This window comes from Callorhinchus milii, unplaced genomic scaffold (genome assembly GCF_018977255.1).
Source record: "Callorhinchus milii isolate IMCB2004 unplaced genomic scaffold, IMCB_Cmil_1.0 Scaffold3, whole genome shotgun sequence".
Lineage (NCBI taxonomy): Eukaryota > Metazoa > Chordata > Chondrichthyes > Chimaeriformes > Callorhinchidae > Callorhinchus > Callorhinchus milii.
This window is the reverse complement of record NW_024704744.1, coordinates 69,171,165-69,196,410: the sequence shown is the minus strand read 5'-3', so window position 1 is coordinate 69,196,410 and position 25,246 is coordinate 69,171,165. Positions and strand designations below refer to the sequence as shown.

The following is a 25,246-nucleotide window of genomic DNA, read 5'->3' as shown; positions in this document are numbered from 1 at the left end:
TCGCTGACCCGCGTGGCCGGGGGCCGTGCCCGGGGTGTCGCTGACCCGCGTGGCCATGCCCGGGGTGTCGCTGACCCGCGTGGCCGGGGGCCGTGCCCGGGGTGTCGCTGACCCGCGTGGCCGGTGGCCGGGGTGGAGGGGGGGGGGGGGGCCGTGCCCGGTCAGCGGTATTTTCTGGGTGTTACCCGAGACATGTGGCTCTGGTGTTGTTCGTCGCTGTCCCTCCTGCTGCCAGTCCCGTGACGGGGGCGCGGTCCAATGGGGGGCGGTGGGTGCCGGTGCGCCCGAGGAGTCAGGCGGTCCAAAGTCCAGGCCACCAGCAGCGGCGGCGGCTCTCCCCGCGGGCAGCAGCAGCAGCAGTGGGGCCGGGCTTTGAGCAGAGAGGGAGGGGAGGCACAGAGACCCGGGAGCGACACAGCGGCAGAGCAGCGGCCCGGACTCCCTGCCCCACGGCGGCCATGCAGCCTCCCCGGCTGGAGAGGGCGCCGAGCCGCTGAGGAGCGCCTTTTGACCCGACCCCGGGGTTGTCCATGGAGCTGGAGCCCGCGGCGCTGGCGCTGGTGCTGCTGGTGCTGGTGCTGGTGGGGGTGGCAGAGGCCGGGGCGCTGAGCTTGTGGGCGCCGGGGATCCGGCTTCACCTGTGAAGGGAGCCCGAGGCCCCGAGCGAGCAGGCGGGGCGAAGGGGGGCCGCCGGATGAGGAGCGGCCGCCGCTGCCGCAGCAGCAGCAGCAGCCGCAGCAGTCGCGGTAGCGCGGGGCTCGCAGAGCGACTCGAGGCCGCGGTCTCGCCGTGCGGCCCATGAACACGCGGAGGGAGGCGGCGCGGCCGTTGCTATGGATCCCTTCAAGGGTCTCTTCGACCCGGAGAGCGGCGGGGATGGCGGCGGCGGCGGCGGGAGCGGCGGGGCTGCCCCGGGCCCCGGCGTCCCGCTCTGGACGGCCGTGTACGACTACGAGGCGAGCGCCGAGGACGAGCTGAGCCTGAGGCGGGGGGACGCGGTGGAGGTGCTGTCCAAGGACTGGACCGTGTCCGGCGACGAGGGCTGGTGGACGGGCCGGGTCCGCCGGCGGGTCGGCATCTTCCCGGCCAACTACGTGGCGCGGGAGCCGCCGCCGGGATACGGCGAGGCGGCGGCGGCGGCGGCGGGAGGAGGAGGAGGAGGAGGAGGCGGCCCTGGAGGAGGAGGAGGAGGAGGCGTCGAAGGCGAAGCCGTGGCCTTGGGCCTGGGAGTCGGGGGAAGCCGGAGGCTGGTGCAGCCGCCGGTGGAGATCGAGTTCAGCCAACTGAGCCTGGAGGAGATCATCGGGGTGGGCGGCTTCGGGAAGGTGTACCGCGGCACCTGGCGGGGGCAGGTGGTGGCCGTCAAGGCGGCCCGGAGAGACCCGGACGAGGAGATGGGGGCGACGGCCGAGAGCGCCCGGCGGGAGGCTCGCCTCTTCTCCATGCTCCGGCACCACAACATCATCTCGCTGCGGGGGGTCTGCCTGCAGGAGCCCAACCTCTGCCTGGTCATGGAGTACGCGCAGGGCGGGGCTTTGAACCGGGCCCTGTCCGGCCGCAGGATCCCGCCGCACACGCTGGTCAACTGGGCCGTGCAGATCGCCCGCGGCATGTGCTACCTGCACGGCGAGGCCATCGTGCCGATCATCCACCGCGACCTCAAGTCCAGCAACAGTAAGTCAGCGCCGGCTCCATCCCTCCCCTCCCTCCCTCCCTCCCTCCCTCCATCCCCTCCTCACACCTGTACCTGTCTGCTCCAGTCTCTCTCTCCTCTCTCTCTCTCCCCGATTCCTCTCTATAACAACAATATAGTTCAATTCCAGGCAGAGGGCGAAACCTTGGGCGAGTTTCCTTACTCCACACAGAGCCTAATAATAATCCCTCCAAAAAACAACAAAAAAATAATAAATTGGTCATTTTCAATCCACGACTGTTTGTGGGACATTGCTGTGCGCCATTGGCTGCCGCGTTCGCCCACAAATGTACAGTCAATTCACTTTACAGTGTGTTCTGAGAAGCGCTTTGGGACGTCCTCCCGACGTGAAAAGCGCTATATCAAATGCAAGGATTATTATTATTATTATTATAATAATGATAATAACCTTCGCATCTCTCGATTCCTCTTTATATCCATCTCTGACTCGTCCCCGCACTTGTGCAGATACTGTTCCCCATCCGCGGTCCTGTCTGCATCGCCTTTATTTGTGCACACAATAGGATTCTTCCCCTTTTACTGGTACACCATAGTCTCCGATTTCTCCCCTTGATTTGCCCAAATCTTCTTCGCTCTGCCCTCGATTGTTTAGATGTAAATAATCTCGATTCTCCCCTTTATTCGTGTAAATGTTGTGTCTGATTCCTCCCTTTTTACCTCTACCCTCTCCCCGATTTCGTTTCTTTTTTTGTTTGTGCAAATAAATACAGGCTCGGATACTTTTGTTTGTGTGTGTGTTAAAAAAAATGCGTTCTTGATTCTTCCCATTATTTATAAACATAATCTCTTTGATCATTCCGAACATGGGCTGCTTTAAAGAAATAATAATAATAATAATAATAATAATAGTGATGGAACAGTCTCCTTGAGAAAATCTGTCACCGAGGAAATGCAATCCAATGTATTGTTGAAAACTGACCCGGTTTCATTGTTTATCAGCAAAACTTGGAAGTGTAGATGGGTTCTCAGCCCTTGGATAATAAGAACCTAACCAGCCGGGGCGGACAAATATCGTGAAATGTACCGCTAATTTGTTCTGGGAAACTGCACGGTTCCCGTTTCTACTATGTCAGAAACTTTCGAAAGATCGTTTTTTTTTGAAAGCCGCACAAAATCATTCCTCCATGTGTGGCATCATAACATTTTGACATGCGTCAGCCAAGCTCAGCAGGTGTCAGCCAGGCTCAGCGACTTAACACTCTTGACTTTGAGTCAGAAGGTTGTGGGTTCAATTTAACCTCATTGTCTGGGCTGACACTCCAATTCAGTGCCAGGAGAGCACTTCTGGCAGACATGCCGTCCTTCGGATGGGACCTTAAACTGAGCTTTTAAGGGGATGTTAAAGATCCCGTGTCAATGTACAAAAAAGAGTTCCTGGCCAACAGTTTCCCCCCCCCTCCCCAACCCCCCCAAAAAATTGGCATTCACTTCAGGTTGTTATTGGACATTGTGTGTACATTGGCCGCTATATTAGTCTCCAAATATAATACAGCACAATTTACATTCATACGATGTGTTTCACGTCAGGAGGATGTCGCAACGCTCTTGACAAAGCTTTTTGGAAACCGAGTTAGGGTTGGCACACAGATACTACAGTTTACTGGGAATTCTGTGAAGCTCTTTGAGGTGTCCTCCTGACGTAATGGGCGCTATAGCAAATACAAGGATTATTGTAATATTTGATGTCCCATCTGCCTGTTCAGGTGAACTTTAAAGATCCTGTGGCACTATTTGCAAAGAGAATGGGGATTTCCTCCTGGTGTGTTGGCCAATGATCCCTTGGATAAAATTGGCTGCTTGTGTGATATTGTTGTGCACAGATTTGTGCTGTGTTTGCCTACAAGTACACAGTCACTGTATTACAGTAAATCCTGTAACATACTGGAAAGTTTGACAACGTAATAGTTCACATGCAACTGTTGGAATCAGAAAAATGTTGTCCTATCTGTCAGGAAGAAAAACTTGTTATTAGAAAAGAGTGGATATTTTTGTATTTGGTTAAGATGGAGGCTCAGGGTAGTCCTGGATTCTGGATCATGATAGAATTGGACAGGTCCTCTCTTTTTCTTTTGCCTGAAGGAACACCTTGATTCTTCTGTGCACAACGTACGCAAACCTGGATGGATCGGCAAATAATTGGAAAATGATACACAGACAGATTTTGGGGTACTGAACTTTGATTTGAAGCCAAGATGTGCCGATGTCTCGAAACATTCATGGAAGCTACTTTTGGAGTTCATTACCTCATTATGTAATCTCTAAGTAAACAAGTCCACTAATCCACACTGATAATGTTCCAGAAGCAGCAAGATGGATTTAATAAAATGTACATCTCCATATACATTTTGTAAGGTGTACGAATATTGTGTTCAGCGGGACATCTTGTGTATTTGGTTCTGTTGAGGTTGCTGTTCCAAGCATCTTAATAAAAAAAATTAAGCGTTTTTGTGAGATTTAACTTCCTGATGAGTTGGGTGATGTATGTTTAGGGTTTGACACTGTACTGGCAGCATGAAATTATAGATGCTTAGAATTGGGGCATGTTGTTGTGGAGTGATTGAAACCAAATCTCTTCTCTGGACTGTTGAGAAAGGCATTGTTGGAGGGAACATGGCAGACCAGGATGGGTAGACAAAATATTTGTTGAGGATACTAGTGGGACCAGGGGGTAGAAGATCTGATCCAATACCATTTATCAGGTGGAATCTTCAGCAGTGTGTGGGGGCAGTTATGGGGGTTCCAGTGATTGAAAGGAGCTGACAGAATATGGAAAGACGATATAGTGATGGTACTGTCAGAGGTTTTTTAATTCTTTAAAAGGCTCACTAGGCATTGCAGCTGGTGTACGTTACTTACTGTGCAGGGGCCATATTTTTGAAGTGGCGTCCCAAGCACTGCCTACCACCACTATGGTGCAAGATTGCATACTGCAGACTTTGTGTTGCAGCACTGTGAAAGAATGTGCTGCTCTTTTATGAGAACTGTAGTATAATAACCCATTTATGCTCCTAGGATTTATCAAATGCAACAATGCAGCAGTTTGGAGCTAGAAGCTTGATTTATGTTTGCTGCCCTAAAATTGCTTTTGCTGATGGCTGAGGAGAGTTAAGTCATTAAAGGTCAGGACTATAACGGGTTGTCGAAAGCCTTCATGGACTACCTGAAAACTTTTAAGCTTACAATATCAATTCCAAAAGATCTTTAGAAATTGTCTACCAAACAAGCTCAATTTATACTGCTGCCGATGGATAGAATCCTTAAATCACTTCCTGTTTGGTTTCTGAAGTTAAACTAAAATCAAAATGTGTTTTGTGTTTATCTTAGACTGCATTTTCAGCCTTAACTTACGAAAAGTCTGTTGTATTAGTGCAAAGTGCAATATCAATGTGACTTTTTGCACAATTAATTTAGTTTTGAACTGCTGCCACTTTTTTAAATTAACTTTTGAAAATCAATACATATACATCAAGCACAGTTGGCTTATATTGTATTCACATGATACTTTGCACATTAATATTTTACCTAATGTACGGTGATTAAATAGGAACTCTACATGTGGTGTTGGGAGGAGCATTGTGCCTGAATTTGTTGGAACAGATACCTGCAGAGCAATGGTATTTATGCAGGAAGGGCAAGCGGGATTGGTGAATAAGCTTGAGCCACTTTCGTTAGGGTGATTTGGCGGAGGGTTTGCTGTGCTATTGAACTTTCCTGGGATAACCTGTTGAGTAGTATGTTTTGTTTTATTTGGTGATGTAATGTGCATAGAGGTCAAAGTAGAGTCAGGATGCATTGAAGTTTGCAAACTATTATTAGTCTTGAATTGGTATCCAATTTGCAGGTCTAGGAGAAATGGCTTTGCTATGCCAACTCTCTGCTCGCCATACTCCTTAGTTCTGCCCTACATAAGGGCAGGCTATCTAGAACTCTGTAGTCCAGGTCATTTCCCTCACCAGGCTCTGCAAGTCTGTCTTCCTACGTCTTTGCTCGGCTCTCATTGGCTCACCATCCTCATTATTTTTATTATCTGCGTTTGATGTAACATATTCTTCATATAGGATCTGCTTTTCAGTTAGTTGGGGGGATTGTGTCAAGCATTTCTGGATCAGATTAGTAGTTTGAAATTTTTACTGGAGTTGTATACACTACAACATACATTGATAGAATAGAACATACCTTTTGTGTTGGATGTCCCATTTACACTGCTGGCTGTGCATCCAAGCCAGGTGTTGTGATCATTTTAGTGTCTTAGAAATTTTCCTGAAAATATTGGCTGATCTCCTTCTCGTCTTGCAAGGTCTTAGGAAAGGAGTGTAGCACAGTCCAAGGACTGGTTCATCAACTGGTTATGAACCAGAAACGTCACGGCTGGTAGAATTTCTTTGTGGATTAAAGAAATATTGAGTCTGGTAAGAACAGTAAATTGTGCACCATTTAATTGTGTTCTAATTGGTGAATATAAAATTATGAATGGATGGGGTTGGCTATAATTCAACCAAGTGGGGTTCAGATAACTTCACAAAGCCTTAATGGTTTATGTTTTCTTTATCGGTGACCTTTTCTGGTCCATTTGTATTGATAAAAGCAGTGCCAAAATGACATTGTTGCAAAGTAATTTGATCTGGATCTCTAGAAAGTTTCAAAGTTAGAAAACAAAAATGTGAAGGATTTGAGACCAATATTTGGATAATACATGGAAGATAGATGTAACTATCACAGTTAGTACAGTAAAGCACCGCTCCCCCCACCACAATCCATTTACCCTGGGCAATGGCAACAACATGGAAATGTGTTAGGTATTTTGTTGTAGGGTTATATTGGATGTTCACCATTAGACCACAACTGACTAATTGTTTCTTTCTAAGTCACAATTTGTGTTTCTGGCTGCTGACCATCCCTGATCTCAGGAAAAATTCAGACAAACAGACCACCAATGCCAAAACCACATTGTTGGCCTGGCAGAGTGTAGCAATAACTTAGCCTGCCTCTGGCAAGAAACTTGGTGTACAATTTGCCTCGCTAGTTTTCTTTTTTGGGAGTCGGCTGGGTGTCTGACATGCGGAAATCCATCTTAAGAGTATCCAAACGGAGATTTCCATGCATCCCACCTACGCAAGGAAATCCCAGAGATAGATTGCTGGAATGTAATGCGCACTCTCTCCCTGGAGGGAGCCATCCTGTTTACCAATTTCAGAAAGTATTAGACGCCGGTTGGCAAGAGCCAAATCTTGGGAACCCCACAGTCTGTGTTGGGGTACTGCTGGAGTCTGACCAGTTAAAACCCCATAGCTTGTCATTGACATTGCTGTCCGGCAAGCTTTTCTGCTGCTTGTCCAGTTTGGACCTCCCTGCCCATTAGGGCTTTGGCTTGCAGGGTTAATAGGAGCTGAGTGGGATGGCTCCCTGCCCCCAGTGACTAGTCTGCCCTTCCAAATCCTGCCGATGGGCTGGGCAGTGCCCTGGAATACTGCAGACCCAGCTGGCTCAGGAACCGCACTACCAAGACCGCCACAGAGGGCTGGCTCGATTCCGACATTCCATTGCCAGGCATGTCCATTGCCAGGCATGTCCATTGCCAGGCATGTCCATTGCCAGGCATGTCCATTGCCAGGCATGTCCATTGCCAGGCATGTCCATTGCCAGGCATGTCCATTGCCAGGCATGTCCATTGCCAGGCATGTCCATTGCCAGGCATGTCCATTGCCAGGCATGTCAGTTCAGCTCCAAGGAGACCCCGCTTAGCAGCGATGTGTTTTACTGTCCCTGATGCTCTAATCTTGAGCAGTGAGATGAAGATTTGTGTGGAATTGTTGCTGCTTTTAGGAGAGGATGAGAGAAATTTGGAGAGGGAATTTTCCTTTCTTGCATTTTTGAACTAGATCTGTGCTTTATTGATTTGCTCTTCCTCGCCCCTAAATTGTGCAGCTTTCTAAATGTATCCTTTTGTAGTCATCTTAAATTTCTTCACTCTATTCCATTCTGGTTTTGGATGATGTGTGTACTCTGAGGAAAGTAGACCTTATGGAACGTAATGGGACGTCCTACTGACGTGAAAGGCCCAATACAAATGTAATTTGTTGCTGTGAAATGTATTCAAGAATGTACATGTGACACGCTGAGTTTGACAGTGTGGGTGGTGTCATGTAGTGCCTCAGATATTTTCATAATCTGTAATCTCATAAATATTGAGGGAGTTGTACAGGTATTGCAAATATGCAGTTATGGGTGTGACGATTTGCACACGGAAGTGTCCACGTGTTTGTGTGCAGTTTTGTGCTTTCCATATCAGCTGACTCATACGCAGCAGTTCTCCAGATCAAGCATCAAATCAGACCGAGGCTTCTGTGTTTTGGATTGCTGCCATATTTTGTGTATCCAAATACTTTGTAGACCGAAATAATAACATGGAATGAAAAAAAGTTCAATGTAAAAAGTCATTCATTCCATCAATTCTGCTCCTATCACAGACTGTACAATTTACCAACAACTCTTGGACTCTATCCTACTTCTTTAGTATTGTTGTTTATAAATGTTACTTGTTTTGTCCCCCATGCCCGTTCCCCCCCACAAAAACAAAACAATTTGAACAAAATTGTGGAATATTCAATCAAGCTTGATCCTCACCATTCAACGGTGACCTGCTGCATCCACAAAATTCACAGCATAGCAACCATTGTGCCCCGTTGAGCAGTTGATCATCTCAGTCTGCAACCTTCAGTGCTGTTCTGCACCAAATGTGTTTTTTTAAGCTCTTCACTGGGAACCTTTCCGCATCTCCTCTACTCTGAGAGGAGAGAAGTAAACTTCTTCTAATCTCTAGGCTTGTTAAATTTTAACCTGATGTCTAATTCTTTGTTAACAGCCTAAATTAAGCAGTTTGCTTACATGCAGGCCTCTCAGAATTACACAGGCATCGATCATCTCTCGATCTTTCTTCCATTTAGAATGGCTAATCTTAGAACTTCTTGAATCATCCTAAATCTTTGACCCTTCTTCAAATTATCAGCCTTTTAAAGATGGGTTGCTTTAAAATTGCACAATATAAAGTCAGCCTCACCAATGATCTACCTGAGGTTAGAATAACTTCTTTCAATTTGTAGTCAAATTCTCTCCAGGTAGTCTAGTCTCCAATGAGGTGCTGGGGGATAGTGGGGATAGGGGGTGTTGGGAGTGGGGTGTTGCATTGTCGCAGGTGCTGTCCTTTGGATGAGACGTTAAACTGATTCCCCGTCTGCCAGTTCAGTTGGATGTTAAAGATCTCATGGCACTATTCAAAAAGAGAAGGGAGTTTCTCCCAGTATCCTGACCCAACAACTGCCCCAAATAAAATCAAATAAAGTCAATCAATTTATGGCTGTTTGTGGGACAATTGCTGTGAGCAATTGGGCTACCGTGTTGGCCGACAAATACAGAATCAATCCACTTTACAGTATATTTGGTGAAGCACTTTGAGATGTCCTTCTCACATGATAAGGTGCTATAGCAAATGCAAGTATTAGTATTATTATTGAGGTTCAGTTGAGCTTGAGTGGAAGTGAAGTCTATTTGTTTAAAATATACCTTTCTTCCCTTCTGTGATATTTCTGTACATAAGGGTTGACACTATCAGTGTTAGCACCAACCTTATTCAGTGCATCGGCCGCAGTCAGTAGAAAAACTCACACTGAAGTAAATACTCTTTGCTGTCATGTAATGTGTTTCTTATGTGATACTTTTAATTCCTCTCAAATTGCTTCCACCATCACCTGCAACCTTGAGCATGCACGAGTTGGAAGGACTGAATCTCCAATTCCACTGTGTGTGTTTTTTACAGTTGAGTGTGAAATGCTTGTGCACCCTCCTTAAACATTTACTGAAAGCCCATCTGTGGGTGAGGGACAAATATCTGCAGTGCAGCTGGGTGAAATTTTTCACTCACTTACCATTACACTTTACTTGACCCTAGGGCAGCACAGCGCACTTTTTCTGCCTTGTTGAAAACCGTGAGAGTGGAGCTGTGTATACAAAACGACACAACTCAGGCATTAAGACCTTTCGCCATCGAGCATGTGTTCCTATTGTTCTGAAGAGGAGAGTACTTAGCAGGTGTGCGCTTATTGCGAAGACTGCATTCCAGCCCTGGCACCAAAGTCTTAAAATCCGAATAGCACGCTGTCAACGTTACCCTGTAAGCTCTCTGCATTTCCGATTCTGCAGTGTGGTGCAGCACTAGTATTTAAACGCTTTTCTTTACTTGATTTCAATTTTTTATATTTCTTTCTTTACTGTTGACCATTTTACCTGCACAGCATTTGAAAGATTACTAATAATCCTTGCGTTTGATATAGCACCTTATCATGATGTCGATGAAACGTCTCAAAGCATTTTACAGAATATATGGTAAAGTGGATTCACTGCTTATTTTGTGGGTGAAACGCAATAGCCAATTAGGCATAGCAGTGTCCCACAAACAGTCGTGGACTGAATGACTACATTTTTTTAGCCAATCAATATCTATTGGAATTGCGTAAGTCCTTTGTATCCTAGAGCTGTGCTCNTTTTTTCTATGATTGTAGTGATTTTTCCTCGTAATTTGTTCCACACCATTCCTCTGCTGCAGTGGGCAGGTAACTAAATACTCCCAGGCCTCTTATTAATGCTGCTATTAACTGTTCAGCCAGACCTATGTGATGATGTATTTACTTTGTTTTCCAATAAAAAGTTGTTTGCCCTAACAGAATAGAAACTGCAAGTTCTTGCTTTACATATTCCTTCGGCTCTTTCCACTTCATCTCATTCATGCTTTCGTCACATCCTACCTCGGCTTTCCCAATGCACTTCTCGCTGGTCTCCCTAACACCACTGGATCCAAGTAATACAAAACTCTGTCCCACTGTCCTCACGCTCAAGGACCCACACCACCTCAGTTCTTGTCTGGCTTTACTGACTCCCTACTGCAGAACAGATTGATTTCAAGATTTTGCACTTTCAAATCACTTTATGCCCTGGCGTCTCCTTACCTCTCCGATCTACTTGCCCCACTCCATTATCTGCTGAGTTCGCTCAGCTAGCTCGAGTCTTTTATATGTCTCTCGTCCCCTCCACTCTACCATTTGTGGCCATGCTTTCAGCCACTATGCCCCGAATCTCTGGAACTCCTTCTTTCAGTCCCTCTGTCCTTCCCCCTCTTTGCCCGTCTTCAAATCACACCTGAAGACTTGCCTTTTTGAACGTGCCTTCCTCTTTCTTTCCACTCAGCGTCAAACCAAGCCACTGTTAAGTGCTCCAGGACAATACCCATATTAAGGGTGCTACACAAATGCAAGTTCTTGGAAAACATTGCCACACGCTGTAGTGAATCACAGGGCACTGACTGTGGGATTAACAACAATATCTTTCTGAAATCTTCCTTCTGGGTCCACAAAGAGTAGCCTAAATTCGCAAGATCTAGTCAGTGCTGGTTAGAAGTTATAGGAAACTGATCTTGTCCCTACATTCGAGAATGGAATCTAGGAATTTTTCCTCTGTTCTCTTTGGCTTGCTCACAATTAGGTCATGGAGAGCCATTCGGTTTCATAAAATATTATCGTAATATAATTTTTGAGGGTTCTACATGCCACTTAATCTGGATGATTGAAGGAGTGAGTAAATTTGCACTGAACTTTTTTATTGTTTTGTTTCATGTGTATCTTTCATAACAGGATTAGATATAATGTATAAAGTTCAAGTTTAAACCAATTTAAAAAAAAAAGTTTGGCTGCACAGTTTAAGTGCAGGCTTGATTTGTTGCAACCCAGCATCTAAAGTGTATTTGAAATGGGTTTACAACTGTTCATGATTTAATTTTACTTAAGTGCGACACCATAAATACTAAAGGGTAATTGCAATTGAAAATAGCACAGGATTTACACTGCAGCTTTAATTGTGTAGACAATCTAATGACCACAAAATGGTTTCACCAGTCGCCCACTGAAAATTCTCCTTCTGCATCTATGGCCATAATTGTAATTGTTTAGAGATATGATTTTTTTTGGCAAATGTGATTAAATTTAAATGCCAGTTGTTCCATGTCAAAAGAATCTGTGCTGCATAAACAGGAATTTGCTGCATCTTGAGGCATAAAGAACATTGACAAATGTTCCTGGCCAGCAGTATTTCTCACAGCAGTTTATGTGAGTGTATCTGAGACACTGCCCTATGTGAAGGTTGTTATGTAAATGAAAATTGTTGTTGAATGTTCTGACTGCTTCATCTCGAAATGTGAGTTTATTTGGGTACAGAACAAAAATCTCAAAAGAAGTTAAAATGTCACTTTCCCCATGGGATGGAGAATTTCTGCTTGTGTTGCAGCCTCTACTATTATAATCTTGTCTGTTGTTTTCTAGAAGGTCTTTGCAGGGGGGGTGAAAGGACAATAACAGACAATAGTACTGGCTTGTTCTTTTTCAGAAGTAATTCACTAATGTTAGGCAGGGTTTTCTCCAAGTCAGCATTTTATAAGGTTTATATAATTAAAAATATATATATATATAAATAGACAGCTCAATAGGCTCCTAGAAATAGGTTCCATAGACAGCAGTATTAAATCACTACTAGCAATGTTGTGTTTTGCTCTAGCGATGGCTTTATTGAAAAGTGCTTTGTGATGCTACCCCACGTGAAGGACGCTATACAAATGCAAGTTTTTTTTTGTTTGTTGAAAAAGAAAAGGCAGTTTCTTCTAGTCTTCTCATCTCACATCATAGCTGTTTATAGGACATTGCAGTTCACAAATTGCTGCTGCTGTGCCCAGATTAATACTTCTGTGTTCACCTACAAAATACTCAGTGCCTACATTTTACAGTCAATCCTGTGAAACACTTTTGGGATAACAACAACAACTTGCACTTATACAGAGGGAGCAAGGTGGAGGGATTGAGGGAGAGTGTTCCAGAGTTTTGGGGTGTAGTGGCTGAAAGCACAACCTCCGATGGTGGGGCGGAAGGTGTGAGGGACTAGCAGGAGGCCGGTGGTGGTTTGGGGAGTGAGGAGGTCAGAGAGGTAGGGAGGTGCCAGGGAGTGAATGAATTTGAACACGAGAGTGAGGATCCTGAAGTCGATCCGTTTGGTGATGAGGAGCCAGTGGAGCCTGGCCAGAACTGGTGAGATGTGGGTACGGAGTTTGGTCCAGGTCAGTATGCAGTCAGCAGTTTTGAATGAGCTGGATCTTGTGAATGACGGAGCTGGGGAGACTGGCAAGGACTGCGTTGGAGTAATCCAAGCGGGAGGTGACAAACTCATGCACGAGGGTTTCGGCTGCATTTGGGAGACATCCTCCGAATGGAAAGGTGTTGTATCAGATATCTATATCGAGTATTATCATTACTCTACTGAAATCAATGAATCATCATGGGCTAAAATCTCACGACAAGTGGAGTTTGTCCAGTATCTTTCTCAAATGGCTATTTTCAAGTCATTGAGCTGCTATCTGTAGGATCAATTACTCTATAAGAACATGAGAAATAATATTAATAATACTTGCATTTGATATAGTGCTTTTCACGTTTTCTCGACTCCTCAAAGCACTTCACAGAATAGACTGTAAAGTGAATTGACTGTATATTTGTGGGCGAAACACGGCAGCCAATTGTGCACAGCAGTGTCCCACAAACAGTCGTGCGTTAAAAATGACCAATTTATTATTGTTTTGTTTTTTTGGAGTGATTATTATTAGGTGTGTGGAGTAAGGAAACTTGCCCAAGCTTTGGCCCTGTCTGGAATTGAACGCAGGTGCTCTAACCATTGAGCTACAGGACTCCACAAATAGGAACAGGAGTAGGCCATTTGGCCCCCCGAGCCTGCCCAGCCATTTAATAAGATCATGGCTAATCTTCTAACCTAATTCCATTTACCCGCTCTATCCCCATATCCCTTAATCCCTTTTAAAATATCTATCGATCTCAGACTTGAATATGTTCAATGACTGAGCACCACAGCCTTCTGGGGTAAAGAATTCCATAAATTCACTACCTCTGAGTGAAGAAATGTTTTCTCAACTCAGTTCTAAAGGGCTGACCTTTAAACCTGAGACTATGATCCCTAGTTTCAGATTCTCCAACCAGGGAAAACAGTCTCACACTATCTACCCTGTCAAGACCCTTAAAAATCTTATAAGTTTCTATAAGATCACCTCTAATTCTTCTATGTTCTAGGGAATATAGGCCTAGTCTACTCAACCTCTCCTCGTAGGTCAACCCCCTCATCCCAGGAAACAACCTATGTTGCACTCCCTCTTGGGCGAGTACATCCTTTCTTAGATAAGCAGACCAAAACTGCAACAGTATTCCAGGTGCGGTCTCACCCAGGCCCTATACAATTGCAGTAAGACTTCCCTACTCTTGTACTCTAACCCCTTTGCAATAAATGCTAATATGCTATTAGCCTTTCTAATTGCTTGCTGTATCTGCATATCTGTGATTGGTGTACAAGAACACCTAAATCCCTCTGAATACTAACACTATATGGTCTCTCCCCCTCTAGAAAATAATCTGCTTTTCTATTTTTTTTGCCTAAGTGAATAACTTCACACTTCCCCACATTATACTCCATCTGCCACCTTCTTGCCCACTCACTTCACCTGTCTATATCCCTTTGCATCCTCCTTGTGTCCTCCTCACAGCTTACTTTCCCACCTAGCTTTGTACCATCTGTTAACCATTCTTCGATCCATGCTAATATATTACCCTTAATTCCATAAGCCCTAATCTTATGTAACAACCTTGCATAATGTCTTTGAACTGTATGGCCAAACCCGATCCTATCTTTGACTGTCGTCCACCTGTGTATCCACGCACTGGTGGATTCTGGAATTTTCCTGGCTTTTCCATGCTCTGTCAATTGTAGAATATCTGTAAATGTTACTGATGATAGACACCGCATTGTTTGTATCACATCACTGTTTGCTAACATGTAATTTCATGATAAATTTTACAGGGTGAAAGGTATACTATCTTACAAAGATACTAATATCTTACATATAAGTACTGCATTATACAAATAGCTATATGCTGTAACACGCAGTGCAGTATGTTGCATTACCACAAATATGATCACATTAGCTTCCCTTTTAAAAGTATTCAAAATAACTGCTCGGCTGGCCTAGTGTGCGTGTGTGTGCGTTTAAATTTTTTTAATTCTCTGTATCCAAGAATTGCTGGTTCACAAACTAATATCTGTTGTGTCCAAATATTTTATCTTTAACTACTGCTTTAATAGTTTCTCAACATTTAGAGCTGCATAACGAGATGGTGGGTGACCTGAAATTTGTCTTGCCTAAATAATATTGCTGAAAACAGGATATTTGTAGTTAGAAATGTAGAAACACCAGTCCTTTATAATAAGGTACAACTTTTGTTTGTTTTCCATCTCTTGTTTTCAAAGACTTTTAGTAATCAAAACTTTACCCCTCCCATTGTGTTAAGTTATGACATGTGGGAATGTTCCAAAGAAAGATTTATGTATTCATAACATATTTGAGATATTGAGTAGCAAAAGGCTATTCATGAACATTGATATTCATGGAATTCTGCAGTACAGAAATAAGACTATTGAATCCATGATGTTCCCACTGGTGTTTGGCTTATGTGGAGAAAATCAAATCCCACTCATAGTTGCTCTCTATACCCTCTATTCTCTTCTGCAAGCATCTATCTAATTACCTTTAAAAATATTTAATGGACTCGGCTTTAACAGTGGTTTGTGGCAGAGAATTCTATATTCAAACCATCTCTAAAGATCTTTTTCCTATCTTTAAATATATTGATATCTCAACTTGGTGCCTTCTTGTTACTGAATGTTATTTCTATTTCAGGAGAATGTACTAGAACTTAAACTGCAGTCCATTACTTTGCTATGGAGAGAAAAATAGATCCAGATTAATGACTAATGAATGCATTTATATTGACTGAAAAGAAATGGTGTTTTACAATGAAGTACTGAACTGGGCTTTGTTTTTCTGATTAATTTTACAGTAATTTTTTTGTAGAGTAATTTGTTCTTGGGAGAAAGTTTTTGTAATAAGTGACAAAGTACAGAATGCATATAGTTTTACCGGCTACAGTGAATTACAGATGTGCAGTGTAGATTATTGATTCAAATCAGATTTTATATGACTTACACAACTTTGCCTGCAACTCTGACTTTGCATAAGTTATATTAAATGTTATGCTTCCGACTGATATGCCTTATGTGAGTTTTACTGTATATGAAAAGGACAGTGCGAAAACCATATGCCTAAAATTGTATCAGTCTTTATTTCTTATGGTGCCACATTTTCACCTGGCAACAAATGTTTTGAGGGGAAGTACCATTTATTTGACCGAGGCTTCAAGCATATGTGTGTGCACCTACAACGTATATATTTTGTGTTGTGAGCAAAAGCTATCACCACTCTGGGAAGTTTGGTGCTAAGTCCTGGGTAAACTTGCTCAAAACAGCCTCTAATTAGGAAGAAGAATGTACCTGATTGTTCTCTCGCAGGTTGTCATCCGTTGCAAATCATTGGGTCTCATTTTATTTGCACTACGCCAGATGCTTCTGTGAAGCATTATTGACTTGATTTAACAACTTAAGTGCTTAGGTCTACAAGGTGGCCTTGGAATTAAGTTGAATGCTTTGTTTCTTTACTGATTTGGCCTGATTCATTTGCACGTGGAGAATGAATCAGTGAGGAAGGATGTTCGAGAGAATAATAACCCTTGCATTATCTACATTTTGGTCCAGTCTTCATCATTCTTCCTGGTTTAGTCTCAATTTAGAGACTTCTTGGTGTTGCTTACTTAGTGTTCATTCCCATGTATTAACAAATTGTATTAACAAATCGTAATAACCAGTACAGGTGCTATATTTGAGCAGTCACTCAATGCACTGGTATTTGTACAGCACCCTTCACATAGCGTAACATCTTGGAGGGCTTCACAGGGATGGGGTTCGACATCAAGCAGGGAAGTGGAAGGAATGGCATGCTTAAAGTGGTAGGATTTGAGGTGGGACTTAGACAGAAAGAGAGAGCGAGACACATTGGTAGAGGGAGGAAATTCCAGTGGTTAGGCACCTAGGAACTGAATCCTTGGCCACCAATGGGATCATGTAGGGCAGGAGATGTGCAGCAAGCCATCATTAGCTGAGCAGAGGGGACGAGTATATTAGGAGGTGATTGGAGAGATGAGGTACCGGTGAGGACCTTGAAATCAATTTCCTATCAGAGTTTAAGCAAGAGACGTTTAATGGAGGTTGAGGAGGTGAGAGGCAGAAAAGAGGAGATGCTGGTGGGCTTATCCATATTAAGTTGGAGGAAGTTTTGGCACATCCAGGTCTTGGTATCTGACTGGAGAGTGGATAGAGTGTCAGTGGATCTGGAGTTGAGAGCAGAAGTGGAAGGTGCAGACACCAGTGAGGATGCCAATAGAAAAGTAATTCCATCCCTTGATTCTCCTTGTAAATTTGCTTAAAAATAAGGAGCAATATTTACAGTGTGAGTGGATTGGTGATGCACTGTTAGAAACATAGAAATATATCTACCTTGCAGAAGGAGACCATTCAGCCCATGATGTCCGCACTAGCTCATAGAGCAAGACGATCAGTTTAAACTTACAGCCCTGTTGGATTCTCGTTGCTGACACTGGAAGAAGCTCAGTTGTAAAGCTATCTCAGCCAGAAATCAGTATTAACCTCTCAATAAAAAAGTCGCACGTTATTATTAGTGACTTAATAGGTCTAATTTGAAATGGGTAATGATCACTCCTAATATGAGACATTTTGTCAAATCTGGACCAAAGAATCATGCTTGCACCTCTTCAAACTGCCCCTGCCTTTTCTTAAAAAAACTTCCTTCCTCTAATAACCATGTGTGTGAACCAAGTGCCACTTGTTGCTACCTTGTGTGTTTTTTTATTGCATTGGTGATTTCAGCTGTAGGATAAATCTTGTTTTTTTTCCATCTTTGCAAATGAAACATGGTGACCTGCTTCAACTGAAGAATGTGTGCGTTAATTTAAATGATTACTGTTTTGCCCAGCAACCGCAAGCAAGGACACAATAATACAGGTCATTAAACACGAGGAAAACTAATCTTACATTTGGTAACAAAGTAAATCAACCCTCAAAGAGCAGACTTGCTTTGCAATGTCAATGCACACAATTGCAAATGAGCAGAAGATAGCCGAGGGCAGTGGGGGGAGAATCTATTTTGAAATAGTTATGTGTGAGTTAATGAAGTGATAATATTCAGGTCTAAAATCAGATTTTAGCTGCATTAATGTACTTTAAATATAAAGTGAGATCAGAGCAGTCACTTGTGAATTATGAATGTTGATGTGTGTGTTGGCAATCCGTTTGCTGTGCAGTGCTGCAAGAGGACAGCAACTTGGGGTTAATCATAGAACCATAGAAATGTATGGCACAGAAAAAGACCGTTCAGCCCATTGTGTCTGTGCCGGCTCCCTCAAGCGCAATTTTCTCAGTCCCGTTTACCTGCTGGTTTCCCATACCTCTACAGCTGATTTTTTAATGTAGGACAGATAAAGGTCATAGTTTTCATTTGGGTTGGGAGTAGGCAAGAGCAGGTCTTTCACACCTGTGTACTGGAGCAATATGGAAATGGGGTTGGAGGGTGGAGGTGGCATGAAAGAAAGCCTAACCTGAACATTTACATTGATTTTGACAGCATTCCTGATTTAAAATTCTTGTGGTATTAGATTGGTTAATAGAAACATGAAAGTATTGAATGTGCTCCCAAATTATTGTCCTTGAAGAGAGGCGATAAAAGTGACTGACTGGAAATCAGAGTAAACTGTCGTTGTGTTCCGTAGACGATGTTCTTGTTTCAACAATTTCTATTTGTATGATAATCCTTGCATTTGCTTTAGCACCTTATCACATCGTTGACATCTCACAGTGCTTCACAGGATATACTGCAAAGTGTTTTTTGTGGGTGAAACACGGTGGCCGGTTTGCACACAGCAATGCCCCACAAACACACATGGAGCGAGTGACCAAATTGTTTTGGGGGGGCTTGTTGGTCAGGACACCGGGACACCTTGGCTTATGTCTCATCCAATGGTCTTGTTTGTAAGCATGAAACTACAGTGTTTAATCTTCTGTATTGCCACATTTATTATTATAATTCAGTGCCATTTGATACAGTGCATGATCCCATTTCTGAAGCATCTCAAGCGCTTCACAAGGTTTACTGTAAAGTGAAGTGACTGAATATTTGAAATTGAACACAGCAGCAAATATTCACTCAGCATTGTCCCCAAAACAGCCATGAAATGAACTGACAATTTTATCTGGTGGAATATTGGCCGGGTACACTGTGATAAAGATTTTCTTTTTTAATAGTGTCATGGGTTCTTTAATCACCTGAATAGGTGAAGAACGTGACTTTGAATCATCTCCGACAGTGTAACACTCCCCTAGCATTGGCCTGGAACGCCAGCCGAGACAGTCAGCTAAAGTTCCAATGTGAGGCGTGAACCCACAACCCTGTTATAGGACAAAGGTGCTTCAAAACCTTTTCTTCCTTTTCATTGGCAATAGTCTTGTCAAATCTTTGCATTGGTGTTTTTGTCAAATTTGCTATTTACACTGCAGATGAATTTGACAGAGCTGACCGTGACACAGAAGTCACGATTGGGATTTTTTATCGTAGTTGTACAAGGTGACCAAAATGTCGTGAACGCTACCCTATCATCATAAAAAAAATTCTTTAAGACTTATTAGACATTGTAATGGTGTGATGGTAGTTTGGTCACCCTGTATGAAAGCTAGCGATATGAAGGTACCATCGTGGCTATTACAGGATATGTTCGTCTGTGGTTGGCAGAAGGGATTTTTTAAGCTTGTTGTTTCCAGAGGTATGGTGAAACTTCCCTCTTGGTTGATGTCAACGACTCAGGAGGCAGAATCACTTTGTTTACCTGGCAGAATTGCCATTGAGGCAGCACCACAAGGTAAACCTGACATCAGATTGCCTGCCCTATCTTTGCAGCTCTCAGTAATTCTGGTAAGCAAATCTTCATCAAGTCCTTTAGAATGAAAATAATAGGCTGCTATTTAAAGGACAGGAAGCTGTCCTCTTGCGGAAAGGAGCACAGTTCTTATCTAATCTTTAGCCTAACTGGAAGCTTGTTAATGTTGTACTCCCGTCTTCTAGTTCTGTGTTCATAGTTAATGTTCAGACCAGGTTACACTTTTTATCTGTGCTTTTCAGCATTTGAAAACTTAGATGATGCCCCTCTTGTAAATGTGTATTAATAATAATAATAATCCTTGCATTTGATATAGCGCTTTTCATGTCTTCTCGACGTCTCAAAGCACTTCACACAATAGACTGTAAAGTGAATTGACCGTACATTTGTGGGCGAAACGCGGCAGCCAATTGCGCACAGCAGTGTCTCACAAACAGTCGTGGATTGAAAATGACCAATTTATTATTGTTTTGTTTTTGGAGGGATTATTATTAGGCTCTGTGTGGAGTAAGGAAACTTGCCCAAGGTTTCGCTCTGCCTGGAATTGAACCCAGGTGTCTCGCTTGCAAGGCGAGTGCTCTAACTACTGAGCTACAGGACTCCTTGTAGCATATATTATTCTCGTATAACAACAACAAGATTACATTTGTATAGCACCTTTCACGGCGGGAGGACGTTCCAAGGTGCTGGACAGAGTACAGCATTTCACATAGCATGCAATGGTAACAGATAATGAAATAAAACTCAACAGCACTGCTTCGGAGCCAAATGATAGATACATTGTCATTGTAGTTATGGGATCTGCTGACTGAAGTGGACAAAGCATCTGAAACTGAACAGTAGTTTGCCTTAATTCTACTTCTCCTTTTTTTCTGTGTAGATAAATAGTAGAAAAGCCAAAAGTCTCTATGGATTTAGTTAGTAAAAGGTTGAGGTCTCGAATGACATCTGATCCTTGCCACCCCTCCCCCCAATCAAATGTGTTCCAGCCTGTGTTTACCTTTGTTCAAACAGGACTGGGTGACCAGCACCAGAGAGCAAACTGTTGAGCAATATACATAAAATACAACTTTCCTAATCTTAATTAATTTCACTTACTGGGGTTTGGACCTGGCCAATTTATCAAAGGTCAAATGTAATTGCATTAACATTAGAACGGGTGCACTCATGACTGTGGTAAGTCTGCGGGAGAGCACGTCCTGAGGAATTTGTGAGTAATCACAGGATCGCACATTTCTTCTAGTTTTGTATCCTTTCCAAATGATCACTCTTCATACACAAGAATGTTATTTTGTGTACATAAAATGTTGTGGAATTCTACTTCATGAAAATTAAAATGGTTGTTTCTCTTATCTGATTTTTGTCCCATCAGATTAGAGCCAATCGTTTCTTTTTAAAAGAAGTTACCTTAATCGCCATTGAATGTTATTTCCTTGTAATTTGCCTCAGCTAGAAGTATAGGTCTGAAAGGACTGGGAATTGTCATATAGCAAACAGAATCTTTTCAAGTCTAGGGGAACCCATTAACACTTGAGATTTGTTCCTAATGCAGTGATGCCACATTTTTTTACAAAATACCTGTGTCTGTCGAACTAACAACAGCAGATAAACTGCTTCGAATATGTAGTTTGGAAATCATGAACCATGTACTTTTTCTGGACATCCAAACATTTCCTTATTTTGGCAGGAAAGCACATTTCATTGTGGATAGCACATTTCCGTAATACAATTGTATGTTAAAAGTTATTCCTACAGTGGTATTGTAGTGCTTCAATCTAGCTATAAATAGAAAATACTGCTTTGTTTCAAGAAGTAAGCTTGAGAAACAAAACACATGACGAGCTCCCATGCCTTTGGATATTTTATATTCCTTTTAGTAATTAATCATGAAGGGGAACTAGAAGATGACAATGGATTGTTATTGGATGGCTGGAACTGCAAATGCAGGTTATTTCCTTTTTAAATAAAAATCTACCTGATGTGTATTTCCAGTATTCTTTATTCTAATCTCTAGCTGTGCATTGACTCAGTACCACACTAGGGTGCATTTGCTCACTAAACCAACAACAACTGCAACAACTTACATGATCTGAAAATGGGGAAGGAGGGGGCAGCCTTGAGGGAGAGAGATTGAAAGTTTTGAGGCATAGTGGCTGAAAGCATGGCCGCTGATGGTGGATAGCAGGGGATAAGTACCAAGCAGAAGGCCTGAGTGGGGGTGGCGAGAAGAGTAGTAGATAATAATAATAATAATAATAAACCTTGCATTTGATATAGCGTTTTCACGTCTTCTAGACGTCCCAAAGCGCTTCACGGAATATACAGTAAAGTGAATTGATTGTATATTTGTGGGCGAACGCGACAGCCAATTGCGCACAGCAATGTCCCACAAACAGTCGTGGATTGAAAATGACCAATTTTTATTATTGTTTTGTTTTTTGGAGGGATTATTATTAGGCTCTGTGTGGAGTAAGGAAACTTGCCCAAGGTTTGGCCCTCTGCCTGGAATTGAACTCAGGTCTCTCACTTGCAAAGCGAGTGCTCTAACCACTGAGCTACAGGACTCCACATGGTGCCAGGGAGGTGCCAGGGCACTGAATGATTTGTAGACGAGTGTGAGGATCTTGGAGTCAATTTGTTCTGTGATGGGATCCAGTGCAGTCTGTCAAGGGCTGCTGTGATGGGGGTACAGTTTAGTGCAGGTGAGTATACAATTGGCAGAGTTTTGAATTAGTTGGATTTTGTGGATAGGGGAGCTGGGGAGACCAGTGAGAAGGGCAATGGAATAATCCAGGCAGGAGGTGATGAAAGCGTGGGTCTGGGATTCAGCTGTGTTGGGTGTGAAGTACGATAGGAAGCAAGCAATGTGTTGGAGGTGGAAGAAAGCGGTCCTGATCAGGGACTGTATGTGGGGTAGAAAAGACAGATGGGGATCAAACTTGATGCACAGGTTTTATAAGTTTTAGGGGTAGACAGAGGAAGTTGAGGAGGTTAGAGAAGACGTTGGCGGGAGACGCCAACAACAAAATTACATTTGTAAACCACCTTTCACGTCGGAAGGATGTCCCAAAGTGCTGAACAGTCAGGGAACAGGACCCAAATGTGGGGGGCGGGGGGCAGGGTTGGGATGAGGGAGAGCAGAGAGGTAGGAGGGCTACTGAAGGCACGGTTGAAAAGGAGGGTCTTGAGTCATGCCTTGAAGGAGGCAAGGGAGGGAGCAAGGCGAAGGGAGTTCCAAAAGGTAGGGGTGGAAAGCCTGGCCGCCGATGGTAGAGTGGGTTGGGCAGGGGACATGGACCAGGCTGCATGCGGAGCAAGTGGACAGGTTGATATGGGGTCAGCAGGTCAGAGAGGTAGGAGGGGGCAAAGCCGTGGACGGCCTTGAAAGTGAAGACAAGGTTTTTGAATTCTATCCTCTGAGGGATGGGGAGCCAGTGGAGCCGGGCGAGGGTGGGGCTGATGGGGTTATGGAGCCTGGTGTGGGAGAGTACACGAGCTGCAGTGTTCTGGATGATCTGCAGCTTGTGGAGGGAAGAGTTGGGGAGGCCGACAAGGAGGGAGTTTCCGTAGTCGAGCCTTGAGATGACGAATGTGTGCATGAGAGTTTCGGCATCCTGAAGGGTGAAATAGTGGCGGAATCGGACAATGTTGCGGAGCCAAGGAGCATGATTTCTGTTTTGTCAACAAACCATTAGCAGAGCCGTTTGCACTTTTTTAAAAATAATTTAAATTGAAAATTGTACCAAAAATCTTATAGGCATGGAGAAAGGGCAGAGAAATTGGATTAAAAGATTCATTCTCATCTAATAAAATATCAGAACAGACTCAATTGGCTGATTGGCCTTCTCCAGTTAATATGTCTTTGAAATTAGTGCATTTTAAATATAGAACTAAAAATAGAGCCTTAACCTAGGCAGATTGTGGAAACATTCTCCCTTTGGATGAACATTTACTACTGTATGGGATTCATACTAAGCAGTGCACAATTCTTCATTTACTATGACCCACTGAAGGCTAATTATTTACATTCTGAAGTATAACAAAACAATGCGTTATCCCATTGGTGTTACAAGCATTTACTGTTTGAAAATAACTAAGTCAGATACCTTCTGCACTTGGTTTGCTTTAAAAACATTCATAGAGATTTGGGTTTTATTAACCTCGCAGATGCATTGGCAGTCTCGGGTAACTTGTTTGTAATTGAAACTAATTTCAGGCATTATTTTTATTGCATTTTGGCAATGTGATGAAATGTGTCTTTAGTTGCAGTAGTCCTAATGCCTTCACATAATTTTAATTGTTATCTAAATTTATTTATTTTCAAATATTTTTAATGACAAAGTTCATTCAGGGTTGTTCTAGTATAATTGAAGTTAATTATTCAAAGCCACCTTACCTTGTTGGCCAGCATTCCTGAGATTCAGATTTCAACCTATGAAAAAGCCCAAAGAAGCTTAATACAATATATTTAAAATTTGTGCAGCTATCTAGTATTCCCAAAGATTCATGTCAAATATATTTTTAAGTTTTAATTTATAAATTAAAGTAGGAAATAAATATAGCTCTGGTCAGGAAAATGCTATCCCACTGTGATAGGGATTATAACCAGTTAGTGCAGATTTGCAGTCATTGCAAGTGCACACAGCAGTCACTCCCAAACAGCAATGATGTAAATGACCAAATTTATTTTGGTGAATGTTGGCCAGGACATCGGGAGAAACTTTCTTCTCTTTTTGAATAGTGCCATGGGATCTTTAAAGTTCATCTGAATAGGCAGATGGGAACTCAGTTTAGTATCTCATCCCAAGGATCCACTGCATTGGAAAGCCTACAACAACAAAGTACATAGCACCTTTCATGTTGGGAGGCCATCCCACCCTAGATTGTGAGCTCAAAGTACCGACATGGAGCTTGAACCCAAATCTTCTGACTCTGAGGTGAGAGTACAATGAATTCAGCCAGGTCGATGTCTGATCATGTCCGAGGAGGGAGTGTGCGGGGAGAGAGAGAGCAACATATACAGGATTGATCATACTTTTCATGAGAAAATGAGACAATTTTGTTTTTACCAGTCTTGGAGGCAGAAATGTACCAGATATTGTAATAAAATGTGATTGAAGCTGAGAGTCCTCACATTCCATGGCTCGAGTGGGAGATGTAAGGAGGAATCTGGGTTTTATTTCTCTCTTCCCCTCCCACACACACACACAGGGGAAAAGATGAAAGGCTGGGGCCCTTTGTCTCTTGAATGTTGTTGCAAAGTAATGTTGACAAAGACTTGGGAGTCAGCTGCTTGCTCAGTGTGGGTTAGTCCATATGAATGGGGAGAAAAAACACACAGAACGTGCCAAAAATGAAAAGACCAGTTATGCTGTGTTGCAGCAATCCATTATTAAGTGGGAAAGGCTCATATGTTTCGTTACTGGTCCAACTACCTGCGCTGATTTGCAATTGAAAACAATAATAATAATAACAACAACACTCACACCCATGCTAATGGTTTATATGAAAGCAAAATCACGAGGAAAACTCATAAAATGTAAGC

General features: G+C 43.1%; 1 protein-coding gene across 1 annotated transcript in view; it reads left to right on the top strand.

The window, feature by feature from the left end:
- The first annotated feature begins 833 nt into the window (after positions 1 to 833).
- The window catches only part of map3k21 (mitogen-activated protein kinase kinase kinase 21), a 45,025-nt gene continuing 20,612 nt past the window's right edge, over positions 834 to 25,246 (top strand). Inside the window, exon 1 of the mRNA XM_007894453.2 lies at positions 834 to 1,674. Coding sequence (XP_007892644.2) covers positions 834 to 1,674 — 841 coding nt within the window. The remainder of the gene's footprint in view (positions 1,675 to 25,246) is intronic.